Source organism: Sus scrofa, chromosome 1 (assembly GCF_000003025.6).
Source record: "Sus scrofa isolate TJ Tabasco breed Duroc chromosome 1, Sscrofa11.1, whole genome shotgun sequence".
Taxonomy (NCBI): Eukaryota; Metazoa; Chordata; class Mammalia; order Artiodactyla; family Suidae; genus Sus; species Sus scrofa.
In genome coordinates, this window is record NC_010443.5 from 16090330 (window position 1) to 16107901 (window position 17572).

At 49.5% G+C, this 17572-nt stretch overlaps 1 protein-coding gene across 1 annotated transcript; it reads right to left on the minus strand.

The window, feature by feature from the left end:
• LOC106508817 (NKG2D ligand 4-like) lies at positions 428 to 10455 on the minus strand. The gene is given in 8 exon segments (XM_021086853.1): positions 428 to 4854; positions 5521 to 5618; positions 5990 to 6145; positions 7063 to 7164; positions 7167 to 7343; positions 7574 to 7831; positions 8393 to 8575; positions 9819 to 10455. Coding segments are annotated over 6 exon segments (831 nt in total). The 5' UTR covers positions 8469 to 8575; positions 9819 to 10455; the 3' UTR covers positions 428 to 4854; positions 5521 to 5556.

Below are 17572 nucleotides of genomic sequence, written 5' to 3' on the forward strand. Positions count from 1 at the left end.
TTCGTTGATTGTAATAGATGTAGTTTATCCAATCAATGTTTTTGTTTATGGTTGAACACCAAAAAAGAACAGATTCAAACATGGCAGCTACCTAATTTCTTGCCTTAAATTTGTTTGGAAAAGACAAAAAAAAAAAAAAAAAAAGGAGTTCCCGTCGTGGCGCAGTGGTTAACGAATCCAACTAGGAACCATGAGGTTGCAGGTTCGGTCCCTGCCCTTGCTCAGTGGGTTAAGGGTCCGGCGTTGCCGTGAGCTGTGGTGTAGGTCTCAGACACGGCTCGGATCCCTCGTTGCTGTGGGTCTGGCGTAGGCCAGTGGCTACAGCTCCGATTCGACCCCTAGCCTGGGAACCTCCATATGCCGCGGGAGCAGCCCAAGAAATAGCAAAAAAGACAAAAAAAAAAAAATGTTTGGAACACCCTGTGGAACACCCATTGAGTCAATATAGACCTGGGGGGGGGGTCAAAGGACACCCCTGCCCTTGGGGTGATGTCTCATTCCCTCAGGATTGGCTGAGTTTGAGATTGGGGCCTAAATGCCAGGGTGAAAGGGATGGCCAATTGCACCAAAGTACAGGTGTCACTTTAATTTTCCAGAAGAGTGCCCATTAGTGGACTCCCACAATATCACCAGACATCTGACCAAGGCATTTGGAACTTGGATTTATTGTCGGGGGTGATGTAGGACCAGCTTTCATTGCACCTGGTCAGGTTGCCTAAGAAAGTCACCTTTGCCTCTTGTCGTTTTAGACACAAGAAGTTGATGTTTCATTTGGCTGCTGAACAGTTCTCAGGGGCTGACCCACAGACCTTTTGACCTCAGGGAATAGCAGTGACAAAGTCCAACTGGATTCTTTATTTCAAGCCATTTTGTCCTGGAAGAAGGCCATCATACCTTCAAGCCCCTGTGGGTCTGATGACCATCCCAGAGGAAAGGGAACCACTTGGGCCTCCCATCTCCCTGTGGTGCAAGTATAACAGCTGCCTTTGTGTAGTGTGTCCACAGAATATTTTAACCATTTCAACCAGTATCCTGTTTTTATACTCAGAGCCCTCCTCCAAAGCTGAGTTTTCTGTTTCCTTCAGTTAATAGGGCAGTGGCAGCTACTGCTGTATGCACTCAGGCCATCCTCTGGTGACAGAGTCCAGGAGGCAGCAAAGGAAGGCTGCCAGCTAGTGGCATCCCCCAAGTTCCCTGGCCCATACTTAGAAATAAATGAAAAGGTTCTTCAAAGGGTGTAGAGCCAGAAGAGGGGCACCTGTCAGCACCTCTCTTAAATCCCAAAATTGCTGTACCTCCTGCTGGCTCCATAGTAAAGGATCGGGTCCTTCCTCTACAAGCTTGGAAATTGTCCTTTTATATTATGTCCTTTTTAGTATATACATAGTCCCTTGTTGCAGGTTCGGGGGCATCTGATCTTTTTCCAAAATAGATCACTAAGATCAACTTTAGAAACAAGCTTAGAATGTTCTTTCAGAAGCTCAGTTAAACTTTGCTGCAGTATACATAATAGCAAAGAACTCTCTAGGAAGTAAGTCTTAGTATACTGACCACAATTAAGAGAATGAGATTAACAGATTTAGCAGGTGTTCATTGAAACATTTCTTCTTCTCTAAAATTACTCTCATTTTTATCAAATATTAGCCAAACCAAGACTAATTTATTTGCCAATTAAGTCTGGTGTCAACAACCTTGGCCTGATGATTTACATGAGTAAAATTGATCATATAGGGTTTTCTAAAAATTTGCTTTGTTAGAACTTTATAAGGAATCTTAGACTAAGCTTTTAAAAGGCATTTCAGGGCTAAGAAAGTCATGCCAAGGGCTTGTCTTAAGATTTTTATTTAGAGATCTAGGTGAATTCCTTCCCTTTTAAAAACCCAAATACCTTGAGGTTTCTACAGGCTACATACAACATGGCCTTCCTAATTTATCTGACAGAACTTCTGGGAACCTGAGAGTTTCCATTCTCTGAAGAAATCAGGTAGAGAGGAGAGAAATATTTCAATTCTGCTTACAAAGGTATAATTTACCAAATTGCTTGTTAGGGAGAATTTCTTTATCCCTAGAAAACACAGATTAAAAGCCAGTATTATTTTAAATAGAAACCATAAAATTATAACCATACTTACCAGTTCACACAGTCCAATGTAACTAATCCTTTTTGTTTAACTGTTTATGAAATTATCACATTTCCTTTTAGAATTTTTTAATTTCTTACCCAGTTCATCATTAAGGTCTGAAAGTCAGAAACTTGTATTTCTTTAAAAAGTTCTTTTTATAGATCCTCTTGAAGAGGAAATATTTTTGCAAAGGTATCGGAGTAAAGTCATTAATATAACAGTGACAAAAGACTTAAGGTACATTTTAAATCTGATTGTAATGCAAATTGACAATAAAACTTGGTTACTGTTGTGACATAACATTTTGAAATAACTAGAAAAAAAAAGAATTATAACATAGTACCAGTACATATCCAATTTCAGATACTGTAAAAGTTTTAGAATATCTATATTAAAAACATCTATTTTTCTATGTAATCTGAGATTTATCACTTATTTGATAATGTTCTCTAAGTATTTTAACATTCCAAATAATTTTAGTAAATTTAACTTTTTTCTTTTGAATGTCTCACTCAAGGGTCCTGTAAAGCATTCTAAAGTTAGTTGAGTTAAAAGCACTTTAATTAGAATTTGATAGTATTTATAAATAAATCATTTTTTGTTTAATTTGGTCAGATAGAATCATAGGCCACTGTGGATAATACTTTTTTTCTTACAAGAGATCTCAAAAGCAAATACAGCAGATCACTTCAAAGAACATTAAATAATCTGTTATCAAAGTAGCATTCCAAGGAAACTTTGTTTTCTTAAAGAGCCAAGTTCAAGTTTTGCACCAGCTTATTTTAAAATTAACATAATTAAACCTATTTTAAACTTAGTTCTGACAATGTATAACCCTTCTCTCAATGTCTACTTCCCACAAACTTTCCAGCACTTTCTATATCCATTAGTTTGTCCGCTACTTTCCATTTAAAACAAGCTAGAAGACAGACCTAGTCTTCTTTCCCCTTGATAAAATAGAATTCCATTCCCCATTCCTTCTCACATAAACTTCTTGTGCCTCTTTTAGTAAGCTCTCTAATGGTTTATCTTTCCAATCCTCTATTTTTTTTTTTTTAATATTTGGCCAACTATTAGTTACAAAATGAAGTCTGAGCATGCCCTTTCCTGAAGGGTCGGTGGCATCTATTCCACCATATCTTTTCATCCAAGCTCTGAGTCTTTCCAAAAACTTAGTTGGTCCCTCCCCTTTACCTTGTTGTACTTCAAATGCCTTAGATATATTTGATTCCTAGGTACGGCATCTCTAATTGCCTGAATTATGAGATTTCTCAAGTCCATCATATGCCCCCAGTGGAAGGCACTGTTATTGTCCCACCTGGCGTCCTTGTTGGTAAATTTGGTTTCCACCCCAACTTCCCCCAGCTGGGGAGGGTGGGTTTGCTCCCAAGAGGCCATGGCTGCCCTTCGAGTCATCCCTCTTTCTCCCCAGAAAATAGAATGTTCACAATAGATGTTAACTTGGACCATGTACAGACGTGTCCAAGGAACTGATCCACTTGATCCGATACCCTGTATGGGTCCTCCAGCAATGGCTCTAATTCCCTCTTAAAATTTTGGACCTCAGTGCTGGTTAAAGGGGCATTTACATATCCTATTCCTCCCCGACCTAAGGGAACCTCCCCTAGTGGGAAGAGCATTTGCTGCTCTTCTTGTCTGTCCCTAGGGATAGTGGCGGGAAAAGGAACATTTTGGATATCCTCCTGTCATTGTTTTAACTCTCGCCTAAGTCTGGAATAAGGTCTTGCCGTATCCGTTGGTTTTGTTGAGGCGGTGGGCTTTGATCCCACAGGCTCGGCCTCCCCCTCCTGTTCTGACTCTGCGAGCAGAGCAGCGGCTGCGCTTGCGCCTGCGCAGTGGGCTCTGTGTCCCTCCCCTTCCTGAGCTCCCCTGGCAGGGACGGCTGTGGCTGGAGGGGGGCCAGTGCCATCTTGGGGATTGTCAGGTGGCAGCAGCAAGCCAAGGGGGTCCCATGGAGGGGAGGAGGTCCCAGAATGTTCTTGCGTTTCCTCATTTCCCTTTTGGTCCCGTGCTCTGAGGGGAAATAAGACCACTGGTCCCTGCTGCCAACAGAGAGCATAATAAATTTCCTCCTGAGACCCTGGTGACTTGTCCTGGACAAACTGAATGAGCAGCTGACAGACCCAATCCTCACCCGATCCGAACTTTGGCCAGAAGACGGATGGGGTGAGAATAGGTGTCTGTGTCCAGATAAAACAACAATATTAATCATTCGTCCCTTCTTTTTGTCCTCTATCCATGGATTGTCGCCCCAATACTTTAATATCAATCCCAGAGGACTGTCTGGAGGAATTTGGTTCCCACTCCCCACTCAATCCTCCGGTATTGGGAAGACTTACTTCCCATTTCCCCAGGATCATGTTCTGATCCTCCGATTTCACCCGAAATCACCAGTCTCACCCAAGACCTTTTGAGATTGTGCCCTGATTTTACAATTTCACCCAAATCACTGGCCTCACCCGAGACCTTTTGAGGCATATAGACCACCAAGGGGATACTCGATTGCACCAGTGATCTTTCCTACCTTGGTCCATGCACGGAGTTGCCTGGCCGCCACGGTTGCCTGCGTTGTCGAGAACCCTCCATGGGTTTGAACTTCACAGGCACGGACGTCTCAATTCAGGGCCACCGCAACAGGGCCGTGGGATGCATCTCCCCTCCTTAAGACTCCATGCTCCAGTGGACCCCGAATCTGGATGAGTCCCCAAATCTGATGGAAAATTAAAATGACTAGCTCAGATCATCAGTGTCGGGAAGTGAGACACATGAACACAGGGAGACATTGACAAGGCTCTTTACTTCTGCAGAAGGGTGCGGGTCCTTCAAAAGTGCTCACAAAGAAGACCCTCCTCCCTATTTATCCCTCGTGCAGGTGGTATACCTGTCTCCTTCCCATGGATCAGGTCAGGGAACACATTCCCAGAAACAAACTGGTACTGGGAGAAGAGGGAAAGGGAGGGGGAGGATGTCTCAGACGAAGCAGAAACAAAATGCAGTAACCAAGACGTCCTCTGCTAGAAAAGACGTCTGTTAATTCTCACAAGCCCTAAGAGCATAAAAGTGAGAACACATAAAATATGCCTCATAACGTAAGTACATTCCTAACTCATTTGCTTTGAATGGCATCACAAAAAACAACCTCCAGGCACTCCAGTTCCACCTCACATGGAGGAAGTCCAATGGAAAGAGCGTCAGAGTGGAACTGGCTGTCTTAACTTACTTAATGCACTTGACTGAACTTTTTTTCTCTTTAACTTACATTACCTTTGCAAATTCTTCAAAATGACCACGTTAATACATTGTGAGCCAGGACCTTGTCAGAGCCCATCTACAGTCATGGAAAGTGAGTGGTGCTTTAGCTTCATGGGAAACCCACCTCTGAGTAGAAAATAATGCAGCAGCCAGCCTGTCCTCAAAGCTCAGTCTCTGCCACCACGGGTTGGTCCAGAGAAGAAACACCAGATGATGGAACAGCTGTTAGAACACTGGGAAAGTTGTGGAGCTAAATCACGCTCTCATCAGAGAATAAAACGTTTTTTCATCAAAGGATTGGCGGAATCCTGGGCACAGTCACACCCACCCCAGCCTTTTGACATCTTACACCCTGCCTGTCCCCGCCCCCCAGGTAATAGATACATGGCTTGTCCCCCCTCCACAGCCCCTTCTGCCCCAAGAGCCCAGTAACCCCCAGCCCCTCTGTGCAGAGTGGGGCTCAAGACACAGAAGCCAGCATCTCGTGTAGAGAGGATCCGTGCACAGGGCTTGGGTGAGAGCCGGGCTCAGGTCTCCTAAGCCCTTCCCAGAACACGCGCTGCCCAGGAGCCGGAGGCCAGCCTGCTTCTCACCTGCTGTGGTACCTGATCTCCCATCACATCTCCTGATGACGATGACAATGATGAGGACAATGACGACGAGGACAAGGACGACAATGACAGTTAGGCCTGAGCGGGGGATGATCCATGCTGGTAACTGCTGGTTATCTGAGGGCTCCAGCGGTGGTTCTAAAACAAAGAGAAAAGCAAAATCCTTGTCAAACCTGAGAAGACACTGTCCTCAGCACCTACTGTCCCCACGCAGCGCATGTCCCCCCACAGGTACTGACTCATTCTGTGCAGACACTGAGTAGAAGGATGAGCAGGGCTTGTGCCCTGTGCTCACGGAGCTCATATGTCCACGGAGGGGACAGCAGACGTCCGTCTGATTATCACACTTGTGGACATGTTCACTGTGGGGAGACGTTTGAGGAGGACAGAACTGGGGGTGCTCAATTGTGTCTGAAGGGGGTGAGGGCTTCGGTCAGTGACATGTGAGCTGGTTAAAGGATCAGAGCAAGAGGAAGGAGAGAAGGCGGGGAAGCACAAGGACACATGTAGATTTGGGGACCATGTAGCAGTGCAGGGGGCCAGGATCTCTGCTTAATGGAGAAGGGGGCTCCTGTGCCGAGGGAGGTGGGCTGGAAAGGAGGATGCTGGGAAATCCTGTGCTATGAATTCACTGACTCCAGACAGGAAGACCCCCAAGAAATCAGTCACTCTGTCCATCCATCCATCCGTCCATCCTATTTTCTCTCTGCTTTTTAGGGCTGCACCTGTGGCATATGTGGTTCCCAGGGAAGGGTCCAATTGGAGTTACAGCTGCCGGCCTACACCACAGCCACAGCAACGCCAGATCTGACCCATGTCTGTGACCTACACCACCGCTCATGGCAACGCCCCATCCTTAACCAAGTGAGCGAGGCCAGGGGTCAAACCTGAAACTTCACGGTTCCTAGTTGGATTCGTTTCCGCTGTGCCACGATGGGAACTGCATCCATCCATCCACCATATTTTCAGTTATACCCACAAACGTGCTCACACCCACGAGGGCAGGCACTAGACCTTGGAAGAGACCTACCACCTCCTCACACCTGCTCCGTTACCTGTGGGCTCCTGCTCCAGAACATTCTCCCAGTGTCCTAGGAATTCCCTCAGCCAGTGACCACAGTCTCCCACTGTGAGCTTCCTGAAATACTCAGCCAGGTCCTGGTTTTCTGCCACTGCTCCTTGATCCCTGTGGCTCCAGGATTCACGACTGTCCAGTTCATGTCCATGGCGTCAAGGAGGAGGGCCGTCTGCCCATCGAGGCTGAAGTGCCAGGAGGCAGCGGTGACTCGCTCTGCTTCAAGCTGACAGCACAGCTTGGCCTGCAGCCGGGGAGCACCTGCGACCCCACACACAGAGTCATCCCGACCCCAGGGTCCCTCCTCCCCCAGGGCTCATGTGTCTGCAGTCTCGGGGCCTGTGACCTGCCCTGTCCTGCCCAGCAGGTCCCCGGGGCTCTGAGGTGGGACCCGTGTCCCGTTCTTTCCCACCACACCCCTTCCCCACATGGGCTCTGTGCTCCCCTCCCTTGCTCACTGTCCCCAGTCCCCACCCCCTCCCCATACTCACCCGTGGTCTTCTCTGTCCCCAGTGATGACATGCAGGACCATCCTGAGCTCTCGCCCACTCCTCCCAGGGTTCCAGTCAAGTCGCTCCATGCTTTGGTGCCATTTACCTCTCCCCAGGGGGCCCGAAGCTGTGACCTGGTTGCTGTCACTGTCATACTGGAGGAGAGGCTTTGTGTCCATTGAGCCCTGGACTTCACACCAGGCTGTCTGGGTCTGGACTGAGATGTAACAGCGAGGTTGAGGCAGAGCGAGTGAGCATCTGTGAGACAAAAGCACAGTGTGTCCCCAGAGACCCCCCTGAAGGGCCTGGCTGCAGAGGTGGGGTGTCCATGCGAGGTCCCACTGTGGCTGCTGTGGCTCTGTCCTGCCCCCCTTTAACGGTCTCAGGTTTAGGGAGATGCCGGGAGGCCACCGTGATCCTTCAGGTACATACAGGGTTGCCAGATGTTTTCATCTGACAGATGTTTTTGGTGTTGTGTAACAACTTCTGAGGTTCCAAAAATATAATTATCCTCCAGGGACTTAAAATTTGTATGAAGAGACAGAAGTTTCAAAAAAGGGAAAAAAACACCATGCCACATATACTACATTCATAATGGGTCTAGGTACTCAGGAAAGGCTTCCGGGGGTAGAAGGTGGCACTTGTCAGGACAGGGAGAGCTGTCGCATGAACATAGGACCAGGGACAGTGCTTTAGCCTGGGTCCCTGCATAATGGCTGTAAGTGACATCACTGTCCTCCTAAGAAGAGGTAGACAGGCAACCACCTGCCAGGAACCCCCCCACCCGCCTGCCAGGTCTCCAGATCCCAGGACACTCACAGCGCAGAGTCTTCCTGGGTTTTAGCAGCAGCAGCAGTGTCAGCAAAAGTAGACCTGTAGTGTGAGTCAGTGACATTCCCCCAGCAGTCTCAGGAGACTAGCCAGAAAAAAGGAGCCTGGGCTGTGTCTACACTTCCACCACGGAGTACCTTCCAAAGTCTTTTGTCCAAGCCTGAGGAAGCCCTATTATTGTAAAACAATGTAAAAAAACAATTAGACCAGGGACGTTTTGCAAGTTTGCAAGTTTGCAAAATGTAATTCCTCATTAAAAAAAAAAAAAAAAGACCTTAAAAACAAAATTCACTTAACTTTCCTCCGCCCCTCCCCCACCCCACCCCCCTTTGCAGTGTGAGCTACACTGTGGAGGTTCTGTGAGCTCCCCCTCCCTGATTTCCGCCCCCCAGCCCGCACGCCCCGCAACTTCCTCTTCCAAACCTTCCCGCTGACGTCCTCTCCTGCTGCTCCTCCCACCGCTTCCTTGGCCTCCTCCAGTGGCCAGGGCTCCCATCTCCTGGTCTGTGTGCCCAGATTTTCTCCCACCTCCAGTCTCCCACTCCTAACCTCTCCAACTTTCTCTCTAATAATTAAGATTCACTCTCACCAAGCACAGCCCAATGTTAATCCGACTCATTGCAGACACAGCGAACCTGGCCTGCCCTCAAAGGTGAGTGTACAGTAGGTCCAACCAGCCTGTTGGAGCCAAGACTGAACAAAAGCCGAGGTTCTGGTTATTACCAGCGTCAGTTCGCCTGAACTTTGCAAACTCCTCCCGTAGGAGAAAATGGCCCCATGAAAAGGTAGAACGGAGAGACCCCGGCCATGAGGACTAAGCCAAGTCCAGCCAACTGCCCCCACCACCCCTCCTCCACACACCTGCTTCTGTAAACTTGTTTCTGCATCTACTACCTTGCCTGACCTCACTCCGGTCCCACCAGCCAAGCACGGACCGGCAAGGGGTAGCCCATAAAAGCCTTGTGAAACCCCTCTTCGGGGCTCAGGCTCCGGAGAGCGATCTCCACTGAGCCCGGCTGTGTCATAAACCTGAGTTCTCCAACTCTCCATGCTCACACCAGGTAAAAGCTGAGACACTGCGGCCACAGAGCTGCTGGAGTTGATACGCTACACCCACAGGGCTGTCGCCAGAGCTGATACGCACACTCCAAGCCCCTGGGAGAAGCTCGGCCAAAGCCAAGCTGCATAAATTTCAACCTGCTGCCCCTACCACCTCCTCCCCAGAGGTACCCCAGCCTTCGCACTTCTCCCCACCCCCACCTTCTGCCCCTCACCCCCGCCATCCGCCGCTCAGGTGGGCCGAACACCCCAGTCTCGCAGCCGGGCTTTGGGAGGACGGGATAAGACAGGACCCTCCGGAGGCGATCTGCCCTGAGGTCTAACACACACCGATGCCCGCTCCTTCCCTGCTCACCCGTCTCTGGGCTCTGAGGCCTGCGGTCGGTGGGGCGCGGTCCTCCGCCCGGGAGGCCTGGGGCCCGCCTAGAGCCTCCCGGAGGCTATGAGCATCCCCGTCGGGGTGTGTCCGCCCAGTGCTGCCCTCACGGGTTGGGAGATCGTAGGTGTTTGCAACCAGCAGAAAAGTTCTGAGAACTCCCTCCTCTGGGTTTCGGTTTCCACCCCTCCGTTGTCTCTCGAAACTCCTCTCGATTTCTGGCGTCACCAGCCGTGGCTGCAAAGCGGCCCCTTGGCCAAGGTCTCTGCGCTCGGGGTCAGCGCTCAGGGATCCGGTGTCGGCGTCTCTGAGTTCGAGGTGCTCATGATGCAAGCGCGCCGGTTCCTTCCTCCTTCCCACTTGGGCAGGACTTCGGGCGGGGACTGAACGGAGGGGAAGGCGAGCTATTACTGGAGGATTCCTCTCCAGCCGCTCAATTAGAACTTGTCCCCAGGGCACAACTCCCCTTCTCACTCCCCTTCGGCGGGAGGAGTCCGGCGCACGTCACAGTTGCTACTCGCACTTTCCCAACCAGGGGCAACGGGATCCTTAACGCACTGAGCAAGGCCAGGGATCGAACCTGCAACCTCATGGTTCCTAGTCGGATTCGTTAACCACTGCGCCAGGACGGGAACTCCCTATTGAGGTATTGTTGATTTTCAAGGTTGTGATAATTTCTGCTGTACAAAAAGTGATTCAGACATTCATTCGCTTTCAGATTCTTTTCCCACATAGATTATCACCAAATACTAAGTAGAATGCTCTGTGCGCTACATGTGGAAAGTAACACAACGTCTTTTCTATCAAAGGAAATCTTGGTGACTCCATTTTGCTCCGGTTTCGCCTTCCTGCGACCCCCACCCCTCCCCTTTCCCCCTCCTCCCAGTAACAATGTGTTTCAAATTAGCCAACCGGGAAGAGGGTGCGCCCCGACCTGACCCCTGGGAAGGGGGCAGGTGCATCACCTGCGTTGGGGATAAAGAGGGGAGGGTCCTTCGTTTGGCGCGCACACTTTTGGGAGGGCCCGCGCCCTTCTGCAGAAGTAAAGCGCCTTGTCGAGATTTCTCCTTGTCCCCGTGTCTCACTTTCTGACACTGACGACCCGAGCCAGAGTTACTGTGATTTCCGACATATAGCAGGTCCCTGTTGCACCGTCATTCCATATACCTTCGTGTGCGTGTGCCAATCCCAAATCCCCACTCCATCTCTCCCTCTTTTCACTTTCTTTTTTTTTTTTTTTTTTTTTTTTTTTTTTTTTTTTTTTTGTCTTTTGTTGTTGTTGTTGCTATTTCTTGGGCCGCTCTCACAGCATATGGAGGTTCCCAGGCTAGGGGTTGAATCGGAACTGTAGCCACCGGCCTACGCCAGAGGCACAGCAACGCAGGATCCGAGCCGCGTCTGCAACCTACACCACAGCTCACGGCAACGCCGGATCGTTAACCCACTGAGCAAGGGCAGCTCAACCTCATGGTTCCTAGTCGGATTCGTTAACCACTGCGCCACGACGGGAACTCCCCTCTTTTCACTTTCTTGATGGTGTTCAAGGAACACTTTGAAGCGTTAATTTTTTTTTTTTAATTTTGTGGAAGTAAAATTAGTCTATTTTTTGCCTTGTCATTTGTGGTGAGTGGTGTATTTAAGAAGATTTTACCAAACCCAAAGACAAAGATATACTTCAGTGTTTCCTTGTAAGACTTGCATAGTCTTGTGTCTTAGATGTACGACTTTGATCCATTCTGAGTTCATGTCCACGGTGTCAGGCAGGGGCCAACCTCATTCTTTTTCTAGTGATTCTCTAGTTGTTCCAGCATCATCTGTTGAAAACACGGTTCTTTGCCTATGACTTGTCCGGGCACCCCCCCCCCAACACACACAAAAAATCAATTGGCCATGAATGCTTGGGGGTGCTTCTGGAGGTGAGGGGAGGAAATGTTTCCTCAGCCCTGCTGGGGTTCCCGGCTGGGTCTGGAAATTAAACTGATAAAGACAGATTAGTGGGGGAAAAGTGTGCAAAAGTATTCAATGTACGTTTGATGTGGCATGAAGACTGCATCAGGAAATGAAAACTCAGTTACACGCGAGTATTTCTGTGCTATGCTTGATGAAGCGTGAACAGTCGTAGAAATATGATGGTCACAGACTATGGGTCAGTGTGGTGAACTGCGGGGAACTGCTTCTTCTCAGAGTCCCCCTGAGACAAGGGTGGATCTGGGGGGGGGCACCTCTCCCAGGAGGGTTTTTTGGATCTCTTTCAGGGGAGGAGGTGGAGAATGTTGAGAGCAACTTTCCTGCTTCTGCTGTTTTCTCAAAATCCTTCATATCAAAATATTCAAGACATTGAGGTGTGGTATTACGGGGTAGCATGTTCTGAACCCCATCACACCCTCAATTTTCTTCTCCTCGGGACCCTCGTGTCAGATGGAATTGGAATGGCTACAGGATCCCGTTAGAAGAATGAATATAGGAATCCAGTTAAGAGGGATGAGTTGGGAATACTCTTTAAATAAAAATATTGTTTTCTTCTTTTGTCTTTGTGGGCTGTACCTGCAGCATATGGTGGTTCCCAGGCTAGGGATCAAATCGGACCTGTAGCCGCCAGCCTACCCCACAGTGACAGCAACAAGGTATCTGAGCCACATCTGCAACCTACACCACAGCTCATGGCAACACCGTATCCTTAACCCACTGAGCAAGGCCGGGCTGGAACCCGCAACCTCATGGCTCCTAGTTGGATTCGCTTCCACTGTGCTGTGATGGGAACTCCTGGAAGAATTTTTTTTTTTTTTTTTTTTGTCTTTTTTTTGTCTTTTTTCCACTTCTTGGGCTGCTCCCGCGGCATATGGAGGTTCCCAGGCTAGGGGTCGAATTGGAGCTGTAGCTGCCGGCCTACGCCAGAGCCACAGCAACGCTGGATCATTAACCCACTGAGCAAGGGCAGGGAGCAAACCCGCAACTTCATGGTTCCTAGTCGGATTCGTTAACCACTGCGCCATGACGGGAACTCCAGAATTTTTTTTTAACTTTCTTTTTCATTTTTTAATTTTTTTTTCAGGCTGCACCTGCAGCATGTGAAAATTCCTGGGCTAGGGGTCAAATTGGAGCTGCAGCTGCTAGCCTACACCACAGCCACAGCAAAGCCAGGTCCAAGCCACATCTGTAATCCACCCCACAGCTCGTGGCAACGCCAGACCCCTAAACAACTGATCAGGGCAGGGATTGAACCTGCACACTCATGGACACTGTGTCTGGTTCTTAACCCATAGAACTTCTGGAAGAGTTTGGTGGTTTTGTGAGCTCAAGACATTTTCTCTTTTTCTTTTTTCTTTTTTGGCTGCACCCTTGGTGTATGAACATTCCCAGCCCAGGGATTGAATCTGAGCTGCCTCTGCAACCTATACCACAGCTGGACCCTTAACCCACTGTGCCACAGGGGGAACTCTGCCATCAGGTCTTTATTTCAGAACCTGGAAGGAGAGTAAGGAAGGGGGAAAGGGCTTACACCAGATGTCCTTTAAGAAGCTTCCTCCCAGTGATTCCTTTGTCAGGCCTTTGATGAGACCCTCGTTCAACAGCTATACTGATCTGCAGGGAAAATGGCTGGGGTGGGGGCATTGCAATAATGCCAAGTCCAGTGTCCTGCCCCCACACCTGAGTTGTATTATCAAGAAAGAGTGGCCATCAGATAATGGGAGGACAACCAGCATCTCTGGCAGTGCTTTGCCGCCCTCCAGAGCTGAGATGGAGGGCCCTGTTTAGTTCAGGTCCACAGCAGAGTGACAGACACCAGAGGTGAAACATCTCAGAAAAGAAACCTAGGGGAAATAACGGGGCCAATCTTACTTCCTTGCATGCGAGGAACTGCAGAGTGATGGGGGCGGGATCTCTGAGTGGCCTGGAGGTAGGGAAGGAAGGCGGCTGCTTCCTGACCCTGGGGCAGGTGTGTGGAGTGTGCCATTGCGGGGCGCTGGTTCTTCTGCCCACAGTGGATCCAACCCCACACACCTGTAGTGTCCTTAGTGCTTTTGAAGCAGCAAAAGGACTTGTTTGGCCTGGGAAAGCCGAGATCAGACTGGGCTTGTGTGTGGGGCCAACTGCCAATATTATCATAACTCAAAAGTCCCTACTCCTACAAAATCTGCTCTCTTTCTGCCTCAGGCATTATTTACTTACTTATTTAGGTTTTATTAGGGGTTCACCTGCATCCAGTGGAAGTTCTCAGGCTAGGAGTCGAATCAGCGCTGCAGCTGCCGGCCTACACTAGAGCCACAGCAACGCGGGAATCCGAGCCACGTCTGCAACCTACACCACAGCTCATAGCAATGCCGGATCCTTAACCCACTGAGCAAGGCCAGGGATCGAACCCTCAATCTCATGGTTCCTAGTCGGATTCGTTAACCCACTGAGCCACGACGGGAACTCCTCCCTTTGATTTTCAAGGGCTCTGCTCCTGCTCCGCTGCTTTTCTTTTCTGGACCCGCTTCTCCCCGCCCCTCACCTTTCCCGACTCCAGTCCTCAATTCAGTCATTCCTGCTTTTCCTAAGAGACTCAAGATTTTCGTTCCGGGGACCTTTGCCGCCTAACGAAAGGGACTGAAGCCGGCCGGCATCTGTAATGTCATCAGCGATATCTTTTCTAGTAATTTCTGTGCCAGTGGAGGCCGAGATCTTTTGTGAACCAGAACAACTGTTTCTTAGGGGGAAAAAAAACCCTGGAAACAGGCAGGAAGTTTCACTCGTGTGGAGCGGGGAGGCAGGAGCCGAAGCTGTCAGAGCGCCACCTGGAGGCGACCTGAGGCTTCTCCCCCAAATGACGTCGCTTCTGAGGAGGATTTCCTACCCTCTCCCTTTTGACCCCTCACTCCAATGGTACTTCTCAGTATATTTTTAAAATTTTCTGCCTTCTTGGGCCTGTGAGGGTAATTCAGTGTCCTTTTGATTAGTTTTCTGGACTATTTGTGAGATGTGCCAGGTTCAGTCTCTTCATAGGCTGATTGGCTGAGTGTTGAGTCCTGCTATCATTTGTCCTGTGTCTCTGAGAATCACATTTGTTCCAATTTATTTGCAGGAGCGCTTTCTATATTCTGGATACTGATGCTTTGTGAGTGGGGGGATTCAAGCAACATTTCCAAGTGGAGATGCTTGTGCCACGAGGATGTGCGCTGCCCACCGAAGGAGGTGAGTGACCTTGGAGGGGGCACAGGGAGGTCCCTGCCAGGAGGGAGGGCCTGGGGCAAAATCAGAAAGGTCCTCATTGCTTAAATTCCAAAACATTTGTTTGAATGCACGGTGTCAGGATACTATCTGAGACTGGCAGATGGACCACGTGGTAGTAAAACTTCAAGTGATCTTTAAATTGTCTGTTTCCACAAGAAATCTGGCAGACTGCGTGGTTTTATTCACTCTGTAACCTGGAGGCAGAGTGAAGACCGTTGCATCTCTCCTGGGTTATGGAGCAAAATTCTGCAATGGTATTTTATTGAGATGCAGTTGACATCCACGCCCTTAGTGTCTGGTGTAGAGGACAATGATGTGGTACTTGTATATATCGTGAAAGGAAAACCAGAACCGTCTCATTGCCAAGCACCACACATGTAGTTCAGGTTGTTGCCTCTTGCGATGTACTCTCTTCGCTGTGTTGGAAGATAGAATAGAGCGGTCTCTTGGTTTCCCCCCGGGGATTGGCTCCAGGACCCACCTGGGATGCTCGGGGCCCATCGTCAGCCCCCCGCATCCGAGGACCCACAGAAGGATTCGACTCCTTCAGATGCATGCCATGGCCAATGGCGTGGGACAGTGGTTACCAAAAATCTGCATGAAGGTGGACCCACCCAGGTCAGACCTATGGGCTGCGCAAGGGTGGCTGCACCGTGTTCTTCACTGCAGCCGCCATGCTCTCCATCATGTCCCCAGGACTTATTTATTTTATGGCTGGAAGTTTGTACCTTGTACTGTCTTCACCCCTTCCTCCCCCCTGCCTAACCCCCACCTCAGACAACCACCAGCACTCTGTTCTTTCTATCCATGAGGGTCTGAAAAAATTATTTTTAGTTTCCACATACGCAAGATAATGTGATATTTGTCTTTCTCTGTCTGACTAACTTCACTGGGCCTAACGCCCTCAGGCTCCTTCTGTCTTCTCACAAGTGACCAGATCTCCTTCTCTTTCTTGGAGGGAGAATATTCAGGCACATCCGCACATGGATATACACATATATCTCACACTTTGCTCCCCTTTCATCCATCAGTGGACACGTAGGTTGCTCGTGTCCAGGCTGTGGTCCATGGTTCTGCTTTCACCCAGAGTTGCATTTGTCCATTCCTTGTATCCCCGCTGTCTCCACAGCACCCGCTGCAGAGGCCCCTCCCAAGGGGAAAATCTGGTTTGAGTCAGATTTCTGACCAGCTGGTTACTCACACCACCGATGCCCTGTCCTCAGGCAGACAGGCTTAATACCGACCTATCTGTCTGTCTATCATCTGTCTGTCTGTCTGTCTGTCTCCTAATGATTCTGTGTCTCAGGGAACCTTGGCTAACACAGTCTTACTCGCCTGGTCTGGTCTCCTTTCGAGGATGAGACGTTTCAGGCCATGGGGTGGGAATTGGCTGGAAGCTCCCCTGTTCCTGTCCCCACCCCAGCCCGTCTTCCCCTTGCGTCACTCTCAGTTCTGTTCCCAGTGCTTGTTAGTGTAAAGTCATCTGCCTTGGATGCCAGCTCGGACTGAGCAGGTGAGCGTCACGGAGCTGATCCAGGCCGTGGGCCTGATGGCTGTGGTTCTGGGTAGGGCTGTGCCTGGGGCCATGGTTGCTGGCCTGGAAATGGAATCACACAAATGAAAGTCCTTGTGGAGACTCCAATTCCGAGGCGGTGTCTCCTCGGCTCCTCCTGCTCCAGGGAACCTAAGGGTGCAGATTGCTGCTGCCTGTCAACTTTGGACTCAACTGGTATCTAGGGGTTGGGCCGAGACAGCTCCTACAGCTAATGGGGGAGGCCAGGGTTATAAACACCTAGTCCCTGCTGCTGTGACAGAAGAGGAGGTGGCTGGCGAGGAGGGTGGTAGGGAGTTTGAGAGGGTATTGAAGCATTTCCAGAAAGAGAACAGGTGAGTTGAAAAACAAATGATTCTGGAGTTCCCATCGTAGCTCAGGGTTAACGAATCTGACTAGGAACCATGAGGTTGCAGGTTCCATCCCTGGTTTCGCTCAGTAGGTTAAGGATCCAGCGTGGCGTAAGCTGTAGTGTAGGTCACAGATGCAGCTCGGATCTCGAGTTGCTGTGGCTCTGGTGTAGACCGGTAGCTACAGCTCCAGTTGGACCCCTAGCCTGGGAACCTCCATATGCCATGGGTTCGGCCCTAGAAAAGACAAAAAAAAAAAAAAAAAAAAGGGAAAACGAATGATTGTGGAAGAGGGAACAGTACAAGGTAAATCTCTGGGATCAGGACACTGGCTGATGTTTGGGCAGGAGTGCGTGGTGAATGGTCCCGAGGCCTGTGCTTCGAGCAAGAGACGTCCGGGGGTGAGAGGAGAAAGGGGGTGGAGAACGTGCCCAGGGCCTGGGCCTCCCAGGAACAGCTCCTGGCAGAGGAGTCACTTTCTCTCCCTCTCTCTCTCTCTCTCTCTCTCTCTCTCACACACACACACACACACACACAGATTAGGGGAAGTCCCTTCCCTCTCACACACACACTCACACACACAGATTGGGGGAAGTCTACTCATTTCAAGAGAACTG